This window comes from Saccopteryx bilineata, chromosome 5, assembly GCF_036850765.1.
Source record: "Saccopteryx bilineata isolate mSacBil1 chromosome 5, mSacBil1_pri_phased_curated, whole genome shotgun sequence".
Classification (NCBI taxonomy): domain Eukaryota; kingdom Metazoa; phylum Chordata; class Mammalia; order Chiroptera; family Emballonuridae; genus Saccopteryx; species Saccopteryx bilineata.
Window position 1 is genome coordinate 145,621,688 of NC_089494.1, and position 20,610 is coordinate 145,642,297.

The 20,610-nt window shown below is 35.1% G+C and overlaps 1 protein-coding gene across 6 annotated transcripts in view; it reads right to left on the reverse strand.

Moving 5' to 3' along the window:
- Positions 1–9,111: 9,111 nt before the first annotated feature.
- The window catches only part of MALRD1 (MAM and LDL receptor class A domain containing 1), a 794,026-nt gene continuing 782,527 nt past the window's right edge, over positions 9,112–20,610 (reverse strand). For 4 of the 6 annotated variants that reach the window (XM_066232773.1, XM_066232772.1, XM_066232769.1 and 1 more), the window contains one exon: positions 9,112–9,430. In XM_066232773.1, coding sequence (XP_066088870.1) covers positions 9,196–9,430 — 235 coding nt within the window. In that variant the 3' untranslated portion in view covers positions 9,112–9,195. Of the gene's footprint in view, positions 9,431–12,310; positions 12,387–20,610 lie in introns of all 6 variants that reach the window. The other 2 variants (XM_066232771.1, XM_066232770.1) reach the window with 1 other exon arrangement.

The window sequence follows — 20,610 nt, forward strand, 5'->3', positions numbered from 1 at the left end:
TTATTCCATATGTAGGTGGGACATAAAAGTGAGACTAAGAGACATTGATAAGAGTGTGGTGGTTACGAGGGGAGGGGGGAGAAGGAGAGGGAGAGGGAAAGGGGGGAGGGGGAGGGGCACAAAGAAAACTAGATAGAAGGTGACAAAGGACAATCTGAGTTTGGGTGATGGGTATGAAACATAGTTGAATGACAAGATAACCTGGATATGTTATCTTTGAATATATGTATCCTGATTTATTGATGTTGCCCCATTAAAAAAATAAAATTATTAACAAACAAACAAACAAATAAAACACATTAAAAATAATTCATCACAATCAAGTGAGATTCATCTCAGAATCACAAGGATGGTTTAACACAGTGATCCCCAACCTTTTTTGGGCTATGGATCAGTTTAATGTCAGAAAATATTTTCATGGACTGGCCTCTAGGGTGGGACAGATAAATGCACAAAATAAAATTATGCGATTGGTGTAAAAACTGTGGTATTTTTAAATATAATTGTTGAACTTACGAGACAAGAATCAAGAGTGAGTCTTGTACAGATGTAACAGAGGGAATCTGGTCATTTTTTAAAAATAAAACATTCTTCAGACTTAAATATAAAAAAACAAAAATAATGTAAGTTATTTCTTTTTTCTCTGCGGACAGGTATCAAATGGCTCATGGACTGGCACTGGTCCACAGCCCGGGGGTTGAGGACCACTGGACTTTAACATACATAAAACAGTTAATGTAATACACCATATCAACAAAACAAGAAACCAAAACCATATGATCTTATCAATAGATGCAGAAAAGGAATTCGATAAAATACGACATCATTTTGGCCCTGGTCAGTTGGCTCAGTGGTAGAGCATCGGCCTGGTGTGCAAGAGTCCTGGGTTCGATTCCTGGCCAGGGCACACAGAAGGAGCACCCATCTGCTTCTCCACCCCTCCCCCTCTCCTTCCTCTCTATCTCTCTCTTCCCCTCCCGCAGCCAAGGCTCTAGTGGAGCAGAGTTGGCCTAGGCACTGAGGATAGCTCTGTGGCATCTGCCTCAGGGGCTAGAATGGCTCTGGTTGCACAGAGAGAAGCCCCAGATTGGCAGAGCATTGCCCCCTGGTGGGCGTGCTGGGTGGATCCCGGTCGGATGCATGTGGAAGTCTGTCTGACTGCCTTCCCGTTTCAACTTTGGAAAAATACACACACAAAAAAAATACAACATCATTTTATATTTAAATCACTTAACAAAATGGGTATAGAAGAAAAATATCTCAACATAATAAAGGCCATCTATGATAAACCATCAGCTGACATCATATTAAATGGCATAAAACTGAGGACTTTTCCCCTAAAATCAGAAACAAGACAAGATTGTCCAGTCTCTCCACTCTCTTTTTTTTTTGTTTGTTTGTTTGTATTTTTCTGAAGCTGGAAACGGGGAGAGATGCCCTCCGGGGCATTGCTCTGTTGCGACCAGAGCCACTCTAGCACCTGGGGCAGAGGCCAAGGAGCCATCCCCAGGGCCCGGGCCATCTTTGCTCCAATGGAGCCTCGCTGAGGGAGGGGAAGAGAGAGACAGAGAGATAGGAGAGGGGGAGGGGTGGAGAAGCAAATGGGCGCTTCTCCTGTGTGCCCTGGCCAGGAATTGAATCCGGGACTTCTGCACGCCAGGCCGACTCTCTACCACTGAGCCAACCAGCCAGGGCCCCAGTCTCTCCACTCTTACTCAATGTAGTGCTGGAAGTTCTAGCCAGAACAAACAGACAAGAGAAAAAAATAAAAGGCATTCATATTGGTAAAGAAGACGTAAAGGTTTTACTTTTGCAGATGATATGATCCTGTACATTGAAAACCCCAAAGACTCCACAAAAAGACTACTAGAAACAACAAACCAATACAGTAAGGTCACAGGATACAAAATTAATATACAAAAGTCCATTGCCTTCCTATATGCCAACAATGAAACATCAAAAAATGAGCTAAAAAAACAATCCCCTTCATGGTTGCAACAACAACAACAAAAATACCTAGGAATAAACATAACAAAGAATGTAAAGAACCTATATAATGAAAACTACAAAGCATTGTTAAGGGAAGGTTTATATGGAGCTATAAAAATCCCCCAATAGCCAGAGCAATCCTAAGGAAAAAGAACGAAGCTGGGGGCATTACAATACCTGACTTCAAATTATATTATAAAGCCACGACAATCAATCAACATGGTGTTGGCAGAAAAATAGACACTCAGACCAATGGAACAGAATAGAAACCCCAGAAATAAAACCTTATGTATATGGTCAAATAATTTTTGATAAATGGGCCAAGAACACACAATGGAGAAAAGAAAGTCTCTTCAACAAATGGTGCTGGGAAAACTGGAAAAGCACATGCAAAAGAATGAAATTCGACTACAGATTGTCCCCTTGTACTAAAATTAATTCAAAATGGATCAAAGACCTAAATATAAAACCTGAAACAATAAATTAAATAGAAGAAAACTTAGGTACTAAACTTATGGACTTTGGTTACAAAGAGCACTTTATGAATTTGACTCCAAATGCAAGGGAAGTGAAGGCAAAGATAAATAAATGGGATTACATCAGACTAAGAAGCTTTTGCACAGCAAGAGAAACTGACAACAAAACAAACAGCCAACTAAATGGGAGATAATATTATCAAACAACAGCACAGATAAGGGCCTAATATCCAAAATATACAAAGAACTTATAAAACTGAAAACAAACAAGCAAACAATCCAATAAAAAAATGAGAAGAGGACATGAACAGACACTTCTCCCAGGACGAAATACAAATGGCCAACAGATATATGAAAAGATGTTCATCTTCACTAGCTATTAGAGAAATGCAAATCAAAACTACAATGAGATACCACCTCACACCTGTTAGATTAGTTGTTATCAACAAGACAGGTAATAACAAGTGTTGGAGAGGCTGTGGAGAAAAAGGAACCCTCATCCACTGTTGGTGGGACTGTAAAGTAGTACAACCATTATGGAAGAAAGTATGGTGGTTCCTCAAAAAATTAAAAACAGAACTACCATATGACCCAGCAATACCTCTACTGGGAATATATTCCCATAACTCAAAAACACTGGTACCTAAAGACAGATGTGGCCCCATGTTCATTGCAGCATTGTTCACAGTGGCCAAGACATGGAAACAACCATAAAGTCCCTCAATAGATGATTGGATAAAGAAGATGTGGCACATATACACTATGGAATACTACTCAGCCATAAGAAATGACATCTGATCATTTACAACAACATGGATGGACCTTGATAACATTATACTGATTGAAATAAGTAAATCAGAAAAAACTAAGAACTATATGATTCCATACATAGGTGGGACATAAAAATGAGACTCAGGGACGTGGACAAGAGTGTGGTGGTTACTGGGAGTGGGGAGGGGAAAGGAGGGGTTGATGGGAGAGGAGAGGCACAAAGAAAACCAGATAGAAGGTGACGGAGGACTATATAACTTTGGGTGATGGGGTATGCAACACAATCAAATGTCAAAATAAACTGGAGATGTTTTTTCTTAACCTATGTACCCTGATTGATTAGTCACCCCATTAAATTACTTTAAAAAAAGAATATGGAGATGTAATAGTCATAACATTTTTTTGAAATTTATGCTGGATTAGAAGCCACAGATTCATGAATTCCAAAGAACCTGTAGCAGGATAAATTCCCCAAACACATCTATACACATTCCAGTCAATCAGCTAAAACTTAAGGATAATAGAAAAAATCTGGAAAGAAGTCAGGAAATACACAAAAAGAATTACTTAGAGAGGAACAAAGATGATAATTGTATCAGATTTCTTATTAGAAACTGTATAACCCAGAATAAGATGGAGTGAAATTCTTTAAAGTAACTATAGAAAAAATTTTCATCACAGACTTTAATATTCAGCAAAGATATTCTTAAAAAATAAATGTAAAATAAATACGTTTTTAGGCAAACAAAAGCTGAGACAATTTATTGCCATAAGAAATATTTTAAGGATAAAAATGTTAAAGGAAGTTATCTAGACAAATATGGAAATTGAGAGCTACCTAGAGAAATAGTGTAGTGGAAAGAGTATAAATAATGGTAAATAACAGTAGAAGTTTATGATCATTTTAATTGCTTTAAAAAATAATGCAGAAGTAGTAACAATGCATTTTGTAGTTTTGACATACACAGATGATAAAAAGTATGACAAAAACTTCACATAGGATCAAGGAGAAAATGGAAGGTTTTTACATTGTACATGAAATGATATTTGAAGTTTGTGATAAGTTGATACATAGTCTATGTTCCAACATAATTGTTAAAAATAATATAACTACTTGTCTATATAATATATAATATCTCTGGATCAAAAAGTGTTACACTTTGCCTGACCTGTGGTGGCGCAGTGGATAAGGCATGGACCTGGAATGCTGAGGTTGCCGGTTCAAGGTCCCTGGCTTACATGGTCAAAGCACATACCATATCAGTTGGTGCTTCCCACTCTTCCTCTCCACCTTTCTCTCTCAAAAAGAGAAATTTCCTATAACTTAAAATAAATAAAATATTTTTTAAATGTTATACTTTAAAAGAAACTTGATAGTTAATGAAGAGAGTGTGCTCTTATAAAACATTTGTTATAAATTGTACAAATATTTTAATGTCTTTAATTTTCCAGTTGGTAAACTTTATCTTTTTCTTACTGTGGCCTATCTACAAATTTAAATATAAAATAACTAGGATTAATATGGCAAGGAATCTAGTGGACAATACTTTGTTCTACTATAGATACTATCAGTACCATCAAATACAGTAGTGAAAGCTTAAAAGCAATTTTGTTCTAAACAGCAAGCAATAAGCTGAAGTATTCTACTCTCCATTCATTACTATGGTAGCAAAAAAATAATAAGCTTGCATTATAACATCCTCTTCTAGGGCATCATTTTTCAAATATACCACTGAAAATCTACAGTCACCATGTAGAACCCCAGGCAATCATAAGGGTGTTAAATCGAAAGAAAAAAGGGTGTTTATTTGTTACTCATACTTTTTACTTCATTCTTACACAGATATTTTGGATCCAAAAGACATAGGGGGCCCTGGCTGGTTGGCTCAGTGGTAGAGCGTCGGCCTGGCGTGCAGGAGTCCCCGGTTCGATTCCCGGCCAGGGCACACAGGAGAAGCACCCATTTGCTTCTCCATCCCTCCCCCTCTCCTTCCTCTCTGTCTCTCTCTTCCCCTCCTACAGCCGAGGCTCCATTGGAGCAAAGTTGGCCCAGGCGCTGAGGATGGCTCCATGGCCTCTACCTCAGGCGCTAGAATGTATCTGGTTGCAACGGAGCAATGCCCCAGATTGGCAGAGCATTGCCCCCTGGTAGGCATGCAGGATGGATCCCGGTCAGGCACATGCAGGAGTCTGTCTGACTGCCTCCCGTTTCCAACTTCAGAAAAATACAAAAAACAAACACACAGAAAAAAAACCCAGACATAGGGAAAATAGAATATTTATCTATTCATTTTTTATTAAACACATTCAGTTCCAATAAAATGTAAAAATGTTGTGCTTGCAATTCTATTATAAAATTTCCTATAACTTCCAAATTATAGCTGTAGGAACACATCAAATGCTGACCATTTTTCTTGCATTAATTGAACTACATTCACTCTCATCTTTGGCCCGGTGATGGTTTTATGCTCTGCATAGGAATGAACAGCATATGGACTGGTTTTCTGAAATTTCTTTCCATACCCCTTTCTTTTCATTTCTGCCTCTAGATGCTGCAGTAGATCAAAGCTTTTCAAAGGCAGCAATGTGAGTCATGGTGTGATAGAGAATGATGAAGAGGAACAAGAATGCTTGGAACAGCTACAATAGTATCTATTATGGATTCATCGTAGAAGGATAAGCTGAATTGTGCCGAATTGATATGTGCCTATTGTTGAAGTTCTTTCTGTAACATCAGATAGAAATAATCATTTTGAGGCTGGCTTTCCTGGAAAAGATATTCTTTCTCTTTTGGACATGCATTTTTCTGTGTGTGGTAGAGGGTTCTGCAGTTAATGTAAGTCACATCAAATAAGTAATTCCATTTCAAAGAATTGGTTTAATACTATGGCAATACTAAATGATCAAGCAATGAAATGTATAATACCAAGCTCTGAACTGGCAGTCCTTTGAATTAGAATTTATTTATTTTCATATTTATATTTGGCAAGCCCCTTAAGTGTGGAGAAATATAAATGCTTCAGGGAACTGCAAATGGGTTTCTGCCAAATAGGTATCCATTAAGAGCAAAATGTCTAGTGCTCTTGAGAATCTTAAAATTTATTTTCAGACATCATGAAAATCCTCCTTGGAACATGCACAATTTGTCTTGTCTCCATACTTAGGGCTTGGGCTACTTTGCATCATTTTTTTCTGCTAACATTTATCATTTTAAATGAAAATGTTAAATATTTTATTCTATTTAATTTTATAATACAAAATCTCTGATTATAATATATCCTCAGAAAGTGAATCTCCAGAGTCTCTTTTTAATAAACATTTTCCAGGGGATTCATTTCATAGAAGATGTGTACAATTTATTAAAATCTAGGGGGTCAAAAGGCAGTTCGATTTTTAATTTTTTGAGGAATCTCCATACTGTTTTCCACAGAGGCTGCACCAGTCTGCATTCCTACCAGCAGTGCAGGAGGGTTCCCTTTTCTCCACATCCTCGCCAGCACTTATTCTGTGCTGTTTTGTTGATGAGCACCATTCTGACTGGTGTGAGGTGATATCTCACTGTGGTTTTAATTTGCATTTCTCTAGTGATTAGTGATGCTGAGCATTTTTTCATATGCCTATTGGCCATCTGTATGTCCTCTTTGGAGGAGTGTTTATTCATTTCTTTTTTGCCCATTTTTGATTGGATTGTTTGTCTTCCTGGTGTTGAGATTTACAAGTGCTTTATAAATTTTGGTTATTAACCCCTTATCAGAAAACAGTATGGAGATTCCTCAAAAAATTAAAAATCAAACTGCCTTTTGACCCAGCTATTCCACTTTTAGGAATATACCCCAAGAACACCATAGAACTGTTTCAAAAGGAGAAATGCACCCCCATGTTTAAGGCAGCATTGTTCACAATAGCAAAGATCTGAAAACAGCCCAAGTGTCCATCAGTGGATGAGTGGATTAAAAAGCCTTCATACATATATACTATGGAATACTACTCAGCCATAAGAAATGATGACATCGGATCATTTACAATAACATGGATGGACCTTGATAACATTATACGGAGTGAAATAAGTAAATCAGAAAAAACTAAGAACTATATGAATCCATACATAGATGGGACATAAAAATGAGACTCAGAGACATGGACAAGAATGTGATGGTAATGGGGGGGGGAGGGGGCGAGGAAGGAGAGAGAGTGGGTGGGGGAAGAGGAGGGGCACAAAGAAAACCAGATAGAAGGTGATAGAAGACAATTTGACTTTGGGTGAGGGGTATGTAGTATAATCAAATGTCAAAATAATCTGGAGATGTTTTCTCTGAACATATGTACCCTGATTGTCACTGCATTAAAATTAAAAATAAAAAAGTGTAATAAAAGAATAAATAAAACATAAAACATCAAAAAAAGTCTAGGGGGATTTTTGTAGTTTTATAAGCACAACAGAAACATAAATTTTTCTAATAGGTATGTTATTAAGAATGTAAACTACCAATTTTAGATTAAAAAAAGAAGAAAAATCTTGTGAGAAGTTGCTGTTAAGCTTCTCCATATGTCTTTAGTATTTTTTTTACCTATAGGAGAAAGATCTTTCAATTCTGTCACAATGGGTCCTTTAACAGCACAGCTCCTTAAACCCAAGGACTGTGCAGACATAGAGGAGGTCACTTAAGAATTTTACCACTAGGAGCACTTCCTCTCTTGGCTCACCTGGGAAGGTATGGAGAGGTGGCTTTTCTTCATGATAGCCATGGTAAAGCTATCTTAATTCTATTTGGACAAACTGAAGAAAGAGTATCAAAAGAAAGGATTTAGGCCTCAATCTAAGATTTGACACAAACCATAATGGTGTGATTTCTTTCCCTCTCTCTAGATCTATCATTTGTTCGTCTAACTTTTTACCAACCTATGTGTACATCTATATACATACATTTGCATCTATAGTTATATTTATATCTGTATTATTATTGTTCTTGAGGCCCTCAATTCTTATCAATGGTTTGTTTGCATCATCACTAGAAAGTTCTCCATTGAATTGAACATCGTCTAGACATAAGGACATGTCTTTTCTCTCTTATGACACCTGTGTATATACATAGGCTAGAATTATACATGGGCTTAATTTTGCTACTTACCTTAGTCAGAATTGATGTCGTTTAAATGAATACATTTTCTTCTACTACACCTGGAAAATCATTTCTAATTTGCGGCCAGACTGACACAATGTTATCATTCTTGATATTAATATGATTATAATGTTGAGTTCTATAAAAAGTCTGCTATAATTTGGCATTGAATAACCTAAATTAGGATTTGAACTTTATATTCTTTTTCTATTATACTCTCAGTCAATTCTTTTTTTTCCCATGTTTTCTGTCATATCTTGAATCCATTTTTGTAACTGGCAGTTCCCTAGAAAATCATTCCTTCTTATCTAGATTTTCAAATTTCTTAGTGATCATGAATACAAATTATCTTTTATAGTGAAGAATTATATTTTTTCTGGTTTTATTGAGATATAATTGACATATAACATTGTATTAAAGTCTGTAATATAATAATTTCCTATATATTAAGATGTATTAAATAATTACTCAAATGAAGGCAAGTTTAGGATAATACTTTATCACTTTTTCTCCAAAATTCAGAAATAAATTGTACTCATAGTTAGGTTGATTAGGATTACTATCATCTTCTTCTTTCTGCGAGTTTGTATAATACTAAGATAGTTCACCTTTGTTTCTGTGCTCTGTGCATGTAAGTAAGCATTTTAAAACTTCTTCTTATTCAGGATCTGAGACAATTAGTTTCATTATTTTAAAAATAACCTTGGGGGAAAATAAAGAAATAACCTTGGTAAAATCAAAGATAAACAAGAAACTTAAGTAGAACATTTTATTGAAACATTCAGTTGTACAATAATGATAAGGTCCTGACTCAGATTCCATGAAAACATTTAATCTATTCAGTAAGAATGTTTATTCTTAAATGTAATAATTACAGTAGTAATCTGAATCCCTTCTATTTTTACTATTACATAACATGAATTTCTACCAGATTTGACAGATTGAAGTTTGCTATATACTGCACATACTAGATGATACTTGATCTTGATGGTTCTATTTGAGGTGATTAGATACAGTCTGCAGGCTTTCTGACGTTGTGCCATATAACGGATTTGAGAAGGAGTACATAGAACTCTACGGAAAAACACATTAAAGAGGTTAGAATTTTAGGGGTTAAAATAAGAGACTTCTTTTCAGATTATGCAGAATGCAGCACGTTCTTAATGAATTTCCACTGGGTAATACCTAGAGTATCCCCAATTCTTCCTCCAGCTCTCCCAGTCTACACTGCCTGCATCTCTGACACAAGCCTAGTCTTGGCGTGCGCCTGTCTTCTGTGCTTAGAAGCCACTGCCTCATCCTCATCTCTGGTGGGATGGGGGAATGCAATTGTCAGTATCTTGACCACTACTTTTTATGGTGCTGCTTTCTCTAAGTCTGCTGTAATTTATTATAGTTAGGTTAAACAAAAGAAAATAAAAAATATAATAAGAACAACCAATAGCTTTCAGTTGGGACAACTATATCTTGCAGTATATATTAGAAAATCTAAAATGTTGAACATTTTATAGAGCAAACGACTTTATTTCTTTTTTTGTGTGTGTGACAGAGACAGGGTGAGGGACAGATAGGAATAGACAGACAGGAAAGGAGAGAGATGAGAAGCATCAATTTTTCGTTGCAGAATCCTAGTTGTTCATTGATTGCTTTCTTATATGTACCTACTGGGGGCTACAGCAGAGTGAGTGAGCCCTTGCTCAAGCCAGTGACCATGGGGTCATGTCTATGATTCCATACTCAAGCCGGCTATCCCGTGCTCAAGCTGGTGAGCTCATGCTCAAGCTGGCAACTTTGGGGTTTAAAATCTGGGTCCTCAGCATTCCAGGTCAATGCTCTATTCACTGTGCCATCACAGGTCAGGATCAATGTTAAATATTTAGGTAAGATACTATAATTATATTTTTTAAAAGTACAACTAAAGTCTTTACAGGTGAAATTAAATGATAGTTGCGATCTACTTAAAAACATTCTGGTTGACACTAAAAGTGAACCTTACTATAAACTATGGACACTGGGTGATAATGACATATTAATATAGGTTCATCAATTGTAACAAATAGCATTCTGGTGCAGGATGTTGATAATGGAAGAGGCTATGTGTGGGGTTGGCAGGGATATATGGGAGCTCTCTGTACAGTATGCACAGTCTTGCTGCAAACCTAAAACTGCTCTAAAGAAAATAGAGTCTATTTGAAAATACTCCACCACCACTCTGGTGGGTGGTGGAAATGGGAGGCAGTAGAAGTGAAACAAGAATGATCACAGATTGACAATTGTGGAATTTGGCTGATGGGTACATAGCAGTTCATTATACCATTATCTCAATTTCTGAATCAGAATATGAGAATTCTTTCTGCATGTATTGAAGAGTATTTTGGAGAAGTCTGTTTCTCTGTTGTAATGTCAGAGAATATACACTTAGTTTAATACAAAGGCATTTATTTCTGAAACAATAGAAATCAAAATAGCAACAAAGGTCAAGAGCAATTAGAGGATTTCTTCCCTAGCCTTTCTTAACGGAAGGAAAAGGAATGTGAAAGAAGAATTTGTTTCATTAGAATATTTACTAGAAAATAGAAGAAAATTGCTTCCAAGGTTTTTTAGAGTTGTCAGTTGCACTGCCCTGTGCATCCACAGTAGAGCAGCTGGCAGCAACACTTGGAAAAGTAGGTCTGGTGGGTCCTGTGCCCGGAGAGGCCGTCTTCTCAGCAAATGTAAAGCACGCACAATGCCTTCCTAGCATATATTTAATCATTGCAAGTTTATCAGATGTTAAAATTAAAAATGCCAAACTTAAAACATTACATTTTAATCCCTACATCATGTGTAGTCTTTAGATATTAAAAGGTAAATGAAGCTAATGATAAAAAAGATTAAATTTTTTTAGTAAAAATTAAAATAGGCATGTGTTATACCTTTCTACTTTGTCCAAAAGATACATTCAGTCTCTTAAATATGCATTTATTTATTTATTTATTAACCATTAAATAGGACTACATTTCACATTTACTCAATGTCTTGATTGACTTGACAAATCATACAAATTAATAATCTCTGTGCTCTGAGAAATATCTCACTTCTTGTTTTTACACCCACCAAAGCAATACTAAAAACATGCATGATATTGTTATTGATGAAAACAGGAAAAAGTCCAGGGTTGTGTTAGACTTCAGCCTCTCCTCTAAACCACTAGACACCCAATGGTGCTCATTTTTAATAATGGTTACAGTTGCTCATAGGCTATTTTTATTTTTAAAAATTGGGGAAAATTAAAACTTTTATATGCTCACTTTGACAAGAGAAAGAATTTCATAATAATATTTCTAAAATCAGATATAAGGAAGCATACATAGAGAGAAAGCAATGTGTCATGGCTAATTCCACTTTATACCCAAATGAATGGCTCATATTACCTACTTAAGAAAAGGGTGAGAGAGATTTTACTTGCCATTTTCTCTCTAGCCCACTTGTTATTATGCTGGTAAGGAGTAGCCTTTTTAAAAAGGGTCAAGAAGGATAGATGATGTACTTTTCCTTTTTTGTCTTCTGAGTTTTTGGGTAAAGGCCCTCACTGTCCTCACTGACATTGGGAGGAAACACAGAACACTATCCTCCCTTTTTTTTGACAATAAAATATGAATATTCAATGAGTATGACTGGGAGTAGCTAACTAACACTCTGTGGGTTAAACAGATATTTTCCAGATTTGCCAGTTCTCTGAGTACAAACAGTGACCACAAAGCCATTTAACAGTGTAACTGATTTTACAAGCAGATTGAAACTGTCCTGCACTGGAAAATTCTCATAACACATTTAGAGAGTCGGAAACTTCTTTCCACCCTCAAATGGAATCACTCCACAAGAACATTCCTCCGACTGAAAGCATGTTCAAACAACACTGTGGGTGTGGGTGTTTCTGCTTCTGAAATAGTACAGTTTACCATTACTTCTTACCTCTGATTTCTCTGCATTGCTCCAGTTCCCATAAACTGGATTAACAAATGCACAATTATCACTTCCTTTAGTTTTCCTTAAAATACACAGGACCACAAAAAAGAAAGAGAGAGATAAATTATTGAATTATATATACTACAGTGCATTTTTAGGCTATTATCTAGTAGAAATCTTTGAGAGACACATTGTCTTGCCAGAGTACTTACTTTTAGGAGTTTATTACCATAAGTAAAGACTTTTATGGAGGACAGACACCAAAGCAACTACATTTTGAAAAGTAAATATTATTTGACCTCTGAATATATCCAAATAAACTCAGGCAAAGGTAAAAATGGCATAAGTTGGTCTTAAAATTGATTTATTAAAATATTACTTAAGCCTGACCAGGCGGTGGTGCAGTGGATGGAGCTTTGGAGTGGGATGAGGAGGACCCAGGTTCAAGAGCCTGACATCGTCAGCTTGAGCGTGGGCTCATCTGGTTTGAGCAAAAAGCTCACCAGCTTGGACCCAAGGTTTTGCTGGCTCGAGCAAAGGGTTACTCAGTCTGCTGTAGCCCCTCAGTCAAGGCACATATGAGATAGCAATGAATGAACAATCATCAGATTGATGCTTCTTATCTCTCTCTGTTCCCATCTGTCTGTCCCTATCTATCCTTCTCTCTGACTCTCTCTCTGTCCCTGTAAAAAAAATTACTTAAATACTATAAGCATACAAAATTAGGAAGAATAATAAAATATAAAGCCAAACTGGTTATTGGTTATAAGGAAAGGTCACCCTGAAGTCTCTGAGCCTTCAAAAGCACCACGCCCTCACAGCCCAATGACTATTTTCCATGACAATGTCTGTCTTATAGATGTATGGCTCTACAGTCTTCAATATTTTAAACAGAACATTTAAATATGGCTCTTTTGATGAGTTCTTTATGTTAACGTTTCATTATATGAATCATGAAGAAACATGTCCTTGATAATCTCACATATTGGTCTAAATCTGCATCATTTACTCAGATTCCCTGGGCTCCTAAAAGATCATTTTCTGCTTATACTTTAATTACTCAAGAGTCAATAGACTTATCAGAAGACAACAAGTCCTGGAATAATTGCTCACAACTGATAAAGAAAAATTGCACATCATAGGAACAGAAAAACACGTGCGCACACACATATACATATAATAGAGAATAAAAGACTAGTTCCAGAATGATTGCCAGTGTCTTTAGGGAAACTGAAGAAAAATATATTTAAAAATACTTTTGCCTAATCAGAGTATAACAACAATAAATTTGTCAACAATATTCTTTTAAATTCTAAAAGCAAAGGTAGGAAAACAAGATGTTTTTGCTGATTTGCTTTTTGACAATAAACTATCATAGGTATTACCTCTTATTTCATCCACCAAACCAACCACATGGTCCTCTTCTAAAAAGAGTGAGCTCAATAGCATAATCTGGCCTGGCAGTATTTTTTCCCTGTGGATTCAGTGTCTTCTAAGCTTCCTGACCTCCACTGTATCTTTGCTTAAATTCAATAGCCTTATCAGTTCACCTTCATTGGGTCTACAATTTGGTTATTGATGAAAAGAGCAATAGCAGCTTTTGTAGGTTATATTTTGAAAAAACAATCATCATAAAATACTTTTAAATGATGAGACAATAAATATTAGTTGAATACTTATGATTTGCTCCAATTACATCACACATGTGGTGTCTGATACCTTGCCTTTTCTTCCTCCAAGATGCATCAATGTTAAATTCTCAGAGTGGTAGCTCAGTAAGTGTTAAAGTTGGAGGATGAGAAGGGCAGCTCTCAAAGTTGAGACTTGGTAGGAAGTGAAGGGCAGTATTGAAATGTTCAAAATGTCAAAGCAAAAGCTGATACACGTGAGATTGACATGGAGGTGGGGAGAATCTAACAAAATGAAAATTAGGGAGTAGGTAAAGATGGAACAATCATAGATATCAACAGCTCAGAAAAATTAATCTTGCCTGAAATCAGGCATGAAATCAGGAATCAGGAAGAAACCCAAACCATATGGCTAGACAGGACAGATGGTCCAAAGACCAGGCAGGCAACCAACAGGCTTGGCTCTCAATTAAATAGAAGTGAGGCAAAAGCAACACAGAAGGTTTTGATATGAAATGATTATTTTTTGTTTTAGACTGCTGCAACCCCAGTTGACCTAGACCTAGATTAGCAGGCAGAAGTCAGGTAAAATGTCCAGCCCTGTTAATTCAGCTAGTGAGTTTACTTCTGAAAGGATTTTATATCTTAAACAATTTTCTATTAAAATGAAAAAATAATATAAGTGGACACCCTTTGGTGTTTGGGTAACTATTCAATATTTGAAGGAAGGGAGCTACTTAAGGGTAATGAAAAGGAAAGGGTCATAGTGTGAATAGTGGGAGGTGGAGCAATGGTTAATTCTTCTTATTTCAAATTATTTTATTAGTAATCTCAAACTTTTATTTTTTTCCTGATCAAAAGATGTCTCCCAGTATTGAAATCAATTCTTAATGCCTTTCCTATTTATGAGATAAAATATTCCCTACCACTCATAAATATCAATACTTCCATTCAGTGAATTTCTAGTGTCAACCTTATACATTTACACATTCATATTCAACGATAAAGTTTTCTAGCTTCATCAATTTTTTGAAGTTTGATATTCAAACATAAGCAATTTTACTTAAAATGATGGATTCTTTTTATATGAGGAAGATAAAATGTTTTTTATTATAAAGTTTTATGCTGGTTCTAATACTGTATGGTGCAATGGTAAGCCTGCATTAGGCTAAAAAATGCTATGTTTAACTTATTTATTTGTAGATAGACAAGACAGATGGTACAGAAAGAGTTGAGGTTTCAAAGAATTTAAACCACCTCTAGGTATCATCAAGGAATTGACTTAGAAGATTCAAGCAAAAAGGAAAGAAACTGCATGGATCACATCGTTTTCCACCTGTAATTTATGCATTCACTTAAATTATTTATGCTCTTGCTACATTCAATACATGCAGATACTGTATAAAGTAAAATTCTGAGTGGGATACAGAGAGATATGTCAGTGCAGAAATAGGCTAATCCTAATGGGAATTCCCAATTTATTTAGTAAGAATATGTATACATCTAAAAGAATTCACTATAGTGTTAATTAAAAATATGGAAGGGTTTATAACAGATACCTGAAATTATTGTAAATGAGCAATGAAGAAAACTAAAAATAATAAAACAAAAACCTTATCTATGTTGAATACAGTAAATACAACTTTGAGGTAAATGTTTATTTTATTTATTTTATAGATAGTATCTTAACTGACTTATTGATTTGTAATTTACATACTATACAATTCATTCATTCAAAATATATAATTAAAGGTTTAGGTATATTGATTTCATTAATTTAATTAATTATTAGTTTTGGAAACTGTGTTAAAATAACATAAAATTTGACATTTTAATAATTTTTTATGTACAATTCAATGGCATTCATTACATTCACAGTGTTATGCAACCATCATCACTATGTGTTTCCAAAATATTTTCATCACCACAAATACTAACTCTTTAGCCATTAAAAAATAATTCTCCATTTTCTCCTTCTTCCAGTCCCTATAACATCTAATTTATTTTCTGTCTCTGAATTTGCCTATTCTAGATACTTCATATGAGTAGAATCATACAATTTTGTCTTTTTGTGTCTGGTTTATTTCATTTAACATAATGCTTTCAAAGTTCATCCATATTGTTCATCTGATACATTTTGTGTATTTGTACTTCTGATAATGGACACCTGAGTTAGTTGCATCTTTTGGCTATTGTAAATAATCTGCTATGAACGTTGGCATATAAATATCTGAGTCCCTATTTCTGTTCTTTTGCATCTATAACTAGGAGTAGAATTGCTGGTTCATATGGTAATTCTATTTTAGCTTTATGAGGAAGCATCAAGCAGTTTTCCATAGCAGCTGCACTGTTTTACATTTCAACCAATAATATATGAGGCTTTCTATTCTCATTCTCACAAACACTGTTTCTGTTATTGTTTTCACTATTATTGCCATCCTAACAAGTGTGAAGTGGTATTTGATTGTAGTTTCGAGTTGCATTTTCTTAATGACTAACAACTTTAGTATTGGCCATTTTTAATCTTCTTTGAAGAAAAGTCTGTTCAAGTCTGCTTATCTTTTTAATTGGATTGTTGGTTTCTGTTATTGAGTTTAGGAGTTTTCATGTATTCTGGGTATTTTACTCTTACTAGGTACATAATTTCAAATGTTGGGTAGGTTATCTTCTTACTTTCTTGATAATGTCTTTTGATGCATGAAGAATTTAGTAACTGTTTCTTTTGTTCTTCTGCTATGGGTGTCATACGTGTCTAAGAATGCATTGCCAAATCCTGATCATGAAGATTTTTTCCTATGTTTTCTTCTATATGTTTTATGGTTTTAATTCTTATATTTAGGTCTTTGATCCATTTTGAGTTAATTTTTGAGCATGTTGTGTGATAGGGGGCCAACTTCATTCTTTTGCATGTGAAAATTCAGTTATCCCAGCACTATTTATTCAAGAGACTCTTCTGTCCCTACTGAATGTACTAGGTACTCATGTCAAAAATCAATTGGTTATAAATATATGGGTTTATATTTAGATAATCAATTCTATTCCATTGATCTAGTCCAGTGGTAGTCAACCTGTTCCCTACCACCCACTAGTGGGCATTCCAGCTTTCATGGTGGGCGGTAGCAGAGCAACCAAAGTATAAATAAAAAGATAGATTTAACTATAGTAAGTTGTTTTATAAAGATTTATTCTTCCAAACAGCTAAAATCTGACATAAAGTACTTGGTAAGTAATTATTATTATATGCTTTAACTTGCTGTAACTCTGCTTTATAAATTTTAGAAAGTAAAGTTACTTCCCTACTTTATAAATCACTATTACTGTGGAACTGATGGGTGGTTAGAAAATTTTACTACTAACAGAGATACAAAAGTGGGCGGTAGGTATAAAAAGGTTGACTACCCCTGATCTAGTCCATTCACATGCTAATATCTCACTATTTAGTTTGCTGTAGCTATATGGTAAGTTTTGAAATCAGGAAGTATGAGTTCTCCAACTTTGTCCTTTATCAAGATTGTTTTGGTTCTTAAGTACCCTTGCATTTCAACGTGAATTTAAGAATCAGTTTTACATTTCTGCAAAAAGGCTGTTGGAGTTTTTATAGGGAATGCGCTGTATTGATAGATTGCTTTAGATAGCATTGACAGCTTAATAATATTGTCTTCCAATCCATAAACTTTAAATGTTTTTCCATTTATTTAGGTTTTCTGTAATTTCATTAAGTAACACTTTGTAGTTTTAAGTGTAGAAATCTTTCACCTACCTGGTTAAATTCACTGGTATTATATTCTTTTAGATGGTATTGTCATATATGATTGCTTTCTTAATTTCTTTTCCTGATTTTTTTGTTGCTGATATTTAGGAGCACAACTGATTTTTGTGGTTTGATCTTGTATATTGCAACATTGCTGAGTGATTTATTAGCTCCAATAACTTTCTTGTAGATTCTTTGAGATTTTCTTTATTTTCTCTTTTTTATTTTATTAAGTGAGAGGTGGGGAGGCAGAGAACCAGTCTCCCACATGTGCCCCTACCAGGATACACTGGCAGGCCCTCCACCAGGGCAATACTTTGCCCATTTGTGGTTGCTGCTCTGTTGCTCAGTAAATGAGCTATTTTAGTGCCTGAGATGAGGTCATGGAGCCATCCTCAGTTTCCAGGGTCAACTTTGCTTGAATCATTTGAGCCATGGCTGTGGGAAGGGGTCAGAAAGAGAGAAAGAGAGAAAGAGAGAAGGGGGAGGGTTGGAGAAGGAGATGATCAGATGATCTCTTCTCCTGTGTGCCCTGACCAGAAATTGATCCCAGGACTTCCATAATCCAGGCCGATGCTCTACTGCTGAGCCAACTGGCCAAGGCTGAGATTTTCTATATATACACAATTATATCATTTATAAATAGAGATAACTTTACTTGTACCTTTCCAATTTGGATATCTTTTATTTATTTATTTCTTCTTGTCTAATTGCTCTAGTTAAGTTTTCTTATTACACTATCTAAAATTGGGGTAATTATAATGCAACAATGAAGGTGATTTAAAGGAATAAACATAATTTTTACCAAAAGATATTTTCTGGGCATGTGTGTGTAGAAAAGAATTGCTCTCATGCTTCCACTAATAAGATGATTTCTATATGTTGTTTCTAAATGCTAAAGAATATTTTAAGATCCAAAAAATGACTGTCCTGTGTTAAAAGGTATAATGACAGAATGTTGATTATGTTATTTAACATCTTTCATATTTATTTAAATTTATACAACATTTCTAGGATACATACTATATACTAAGTACTGAATCAGGTCCTAGACTTACAAGGTTGATTAATATATATATAGCTCCTGCCTCTAGAACTTCTTTGGGAGGGTGGTAGACATGGGATTTCTGGCTTTTGGGTTAAATTATATATTTATAAAATACCTACCACAACTAGATGTCCACTAATATTTGAGTGCTATTCTCTCTACCTTCTTTTCTTATTCTTTCCTCTTTTTGTCTTTTATATCTCCTTTTGAAGTTCTAAGCTTGACTCCAAAGCCTGGGATTAATAAAGTGATGTTAGGATAACAAAAATAAGTATCAAAATTTGTAATAATAATTACTACAGTACTTTGCATTTTTTAATTTATTTTACTGATTTTGAAAGAAAGAGAGAGGGAGGGAGGAAAAAGATGAGAAGCATGAACTTGTAGTTGTTTCACTTTAGTTGTTCATTGAGTGCTTGTCATCCATGCCTTGACAGTGGTGGAGGGGTGCTCAAGCTAAGCCAATTACCCCTTGCCCAAGCCAGTGACATTGGCTCAAGCCAGTGACCTTGAGATTATGTTGATGATCCTACTTTCAAGCCAGTGACCCCGTGCTCAAGCTGGCAATCCAGGGGTTGAAACGGGGACTTCAGCATTCTGTGTCAACATTTATCTACACTGCCACCACCGGTCAAGCTGTACTTTATAATTTTTTTTAAAATAGATTTATTAATTTAAAGCTAGCAAGTACCATTTTAATCATTTAGTTAATACCTTTTTCATATCTGAAATTCTTCCCCCAGTAGACTATATGAGGATTTTTATCTGGTTTTCTCTTCTCTCTATCTCAGTACACAATGGAGTACCTAGTGTAGTAGGAATTAACTGAGTGTTTATAGAAAGAACAATTTCATGAATGCATATAGTCTGAAGGCTTAATGATAGAACAGAATACTAACCTGCTCTCTACTCTGTTTCTTCATTGCCATTCCCAACAATATACTTGATCAGTATCCAGGGAGAAAAGACATCCATTTTAGCTATTGTTATCTTTGAGCTACATTTGTATTTAGCTTTCTGTTCCACCTAGCAAAAGATTTTAAGTGGGCCAGGAGCTAACTTTTGCCTTCTACCTCATTTCATTCTATTTTCAACCAGTTGTATTAGTCAGAGGAGTAGCTTGCGGGCTTCTCTGAAGATGAGCAGAGTAGAATAGAAATAGGGATAGCCCTTCCATCCCTTTCCATTACATAGAAACTGAAAAAGTCATTTTATCAGAAAAAAATAATTGGGTACAAATAACTCATTTCATAATATTTGAAAAAAAAAGTTCTGTGTCATTCATACAATATATTATACGTATCCCTGAAAAATGAGAGGCATGAAATTCCAGTGTATAAATATCAGGATCTTGAAATAAATTTCAGGCTATGAAGTATTCTTTTTTGTTACTATTGGGGGAAAAGGACATGTAACATATATTTTTAAAAAGGACCTATCTAAATCATGAAATATAAGCATTTCATTGGTGAAAATAGAATTCATTTATTCTGAGCATCATGCCTATTAAGTTAAATTTTGCTTAGCCTGATTAATGGTGAATTTGGGTGTCCCAGAAAAGAAATATCTATTCTTCTCTCCCCATTTCTACCTCTGTCAATTTAAATTCTTCAATTAGGGTTTTTTCAAGTGTTTCTACTACTAACACTTTGTATGAAGCCCTTATGAGTGTGCTAATCTTTCAGATCATAGTAAAATGTATTATAGAATCCTAATAAAAATAAAATATGTATGGGTTTCCACTTTTACTTATATCTAATTTTAATATCTATTAAACATATTTGTCTCTGTCAAGAAGAGATCTTTTTAGAAATTTTGTTTCTTTTATATTTTTGTGACAGAGACAGAAAGACAGAGAGAGGGACAGATAGGGACAGAC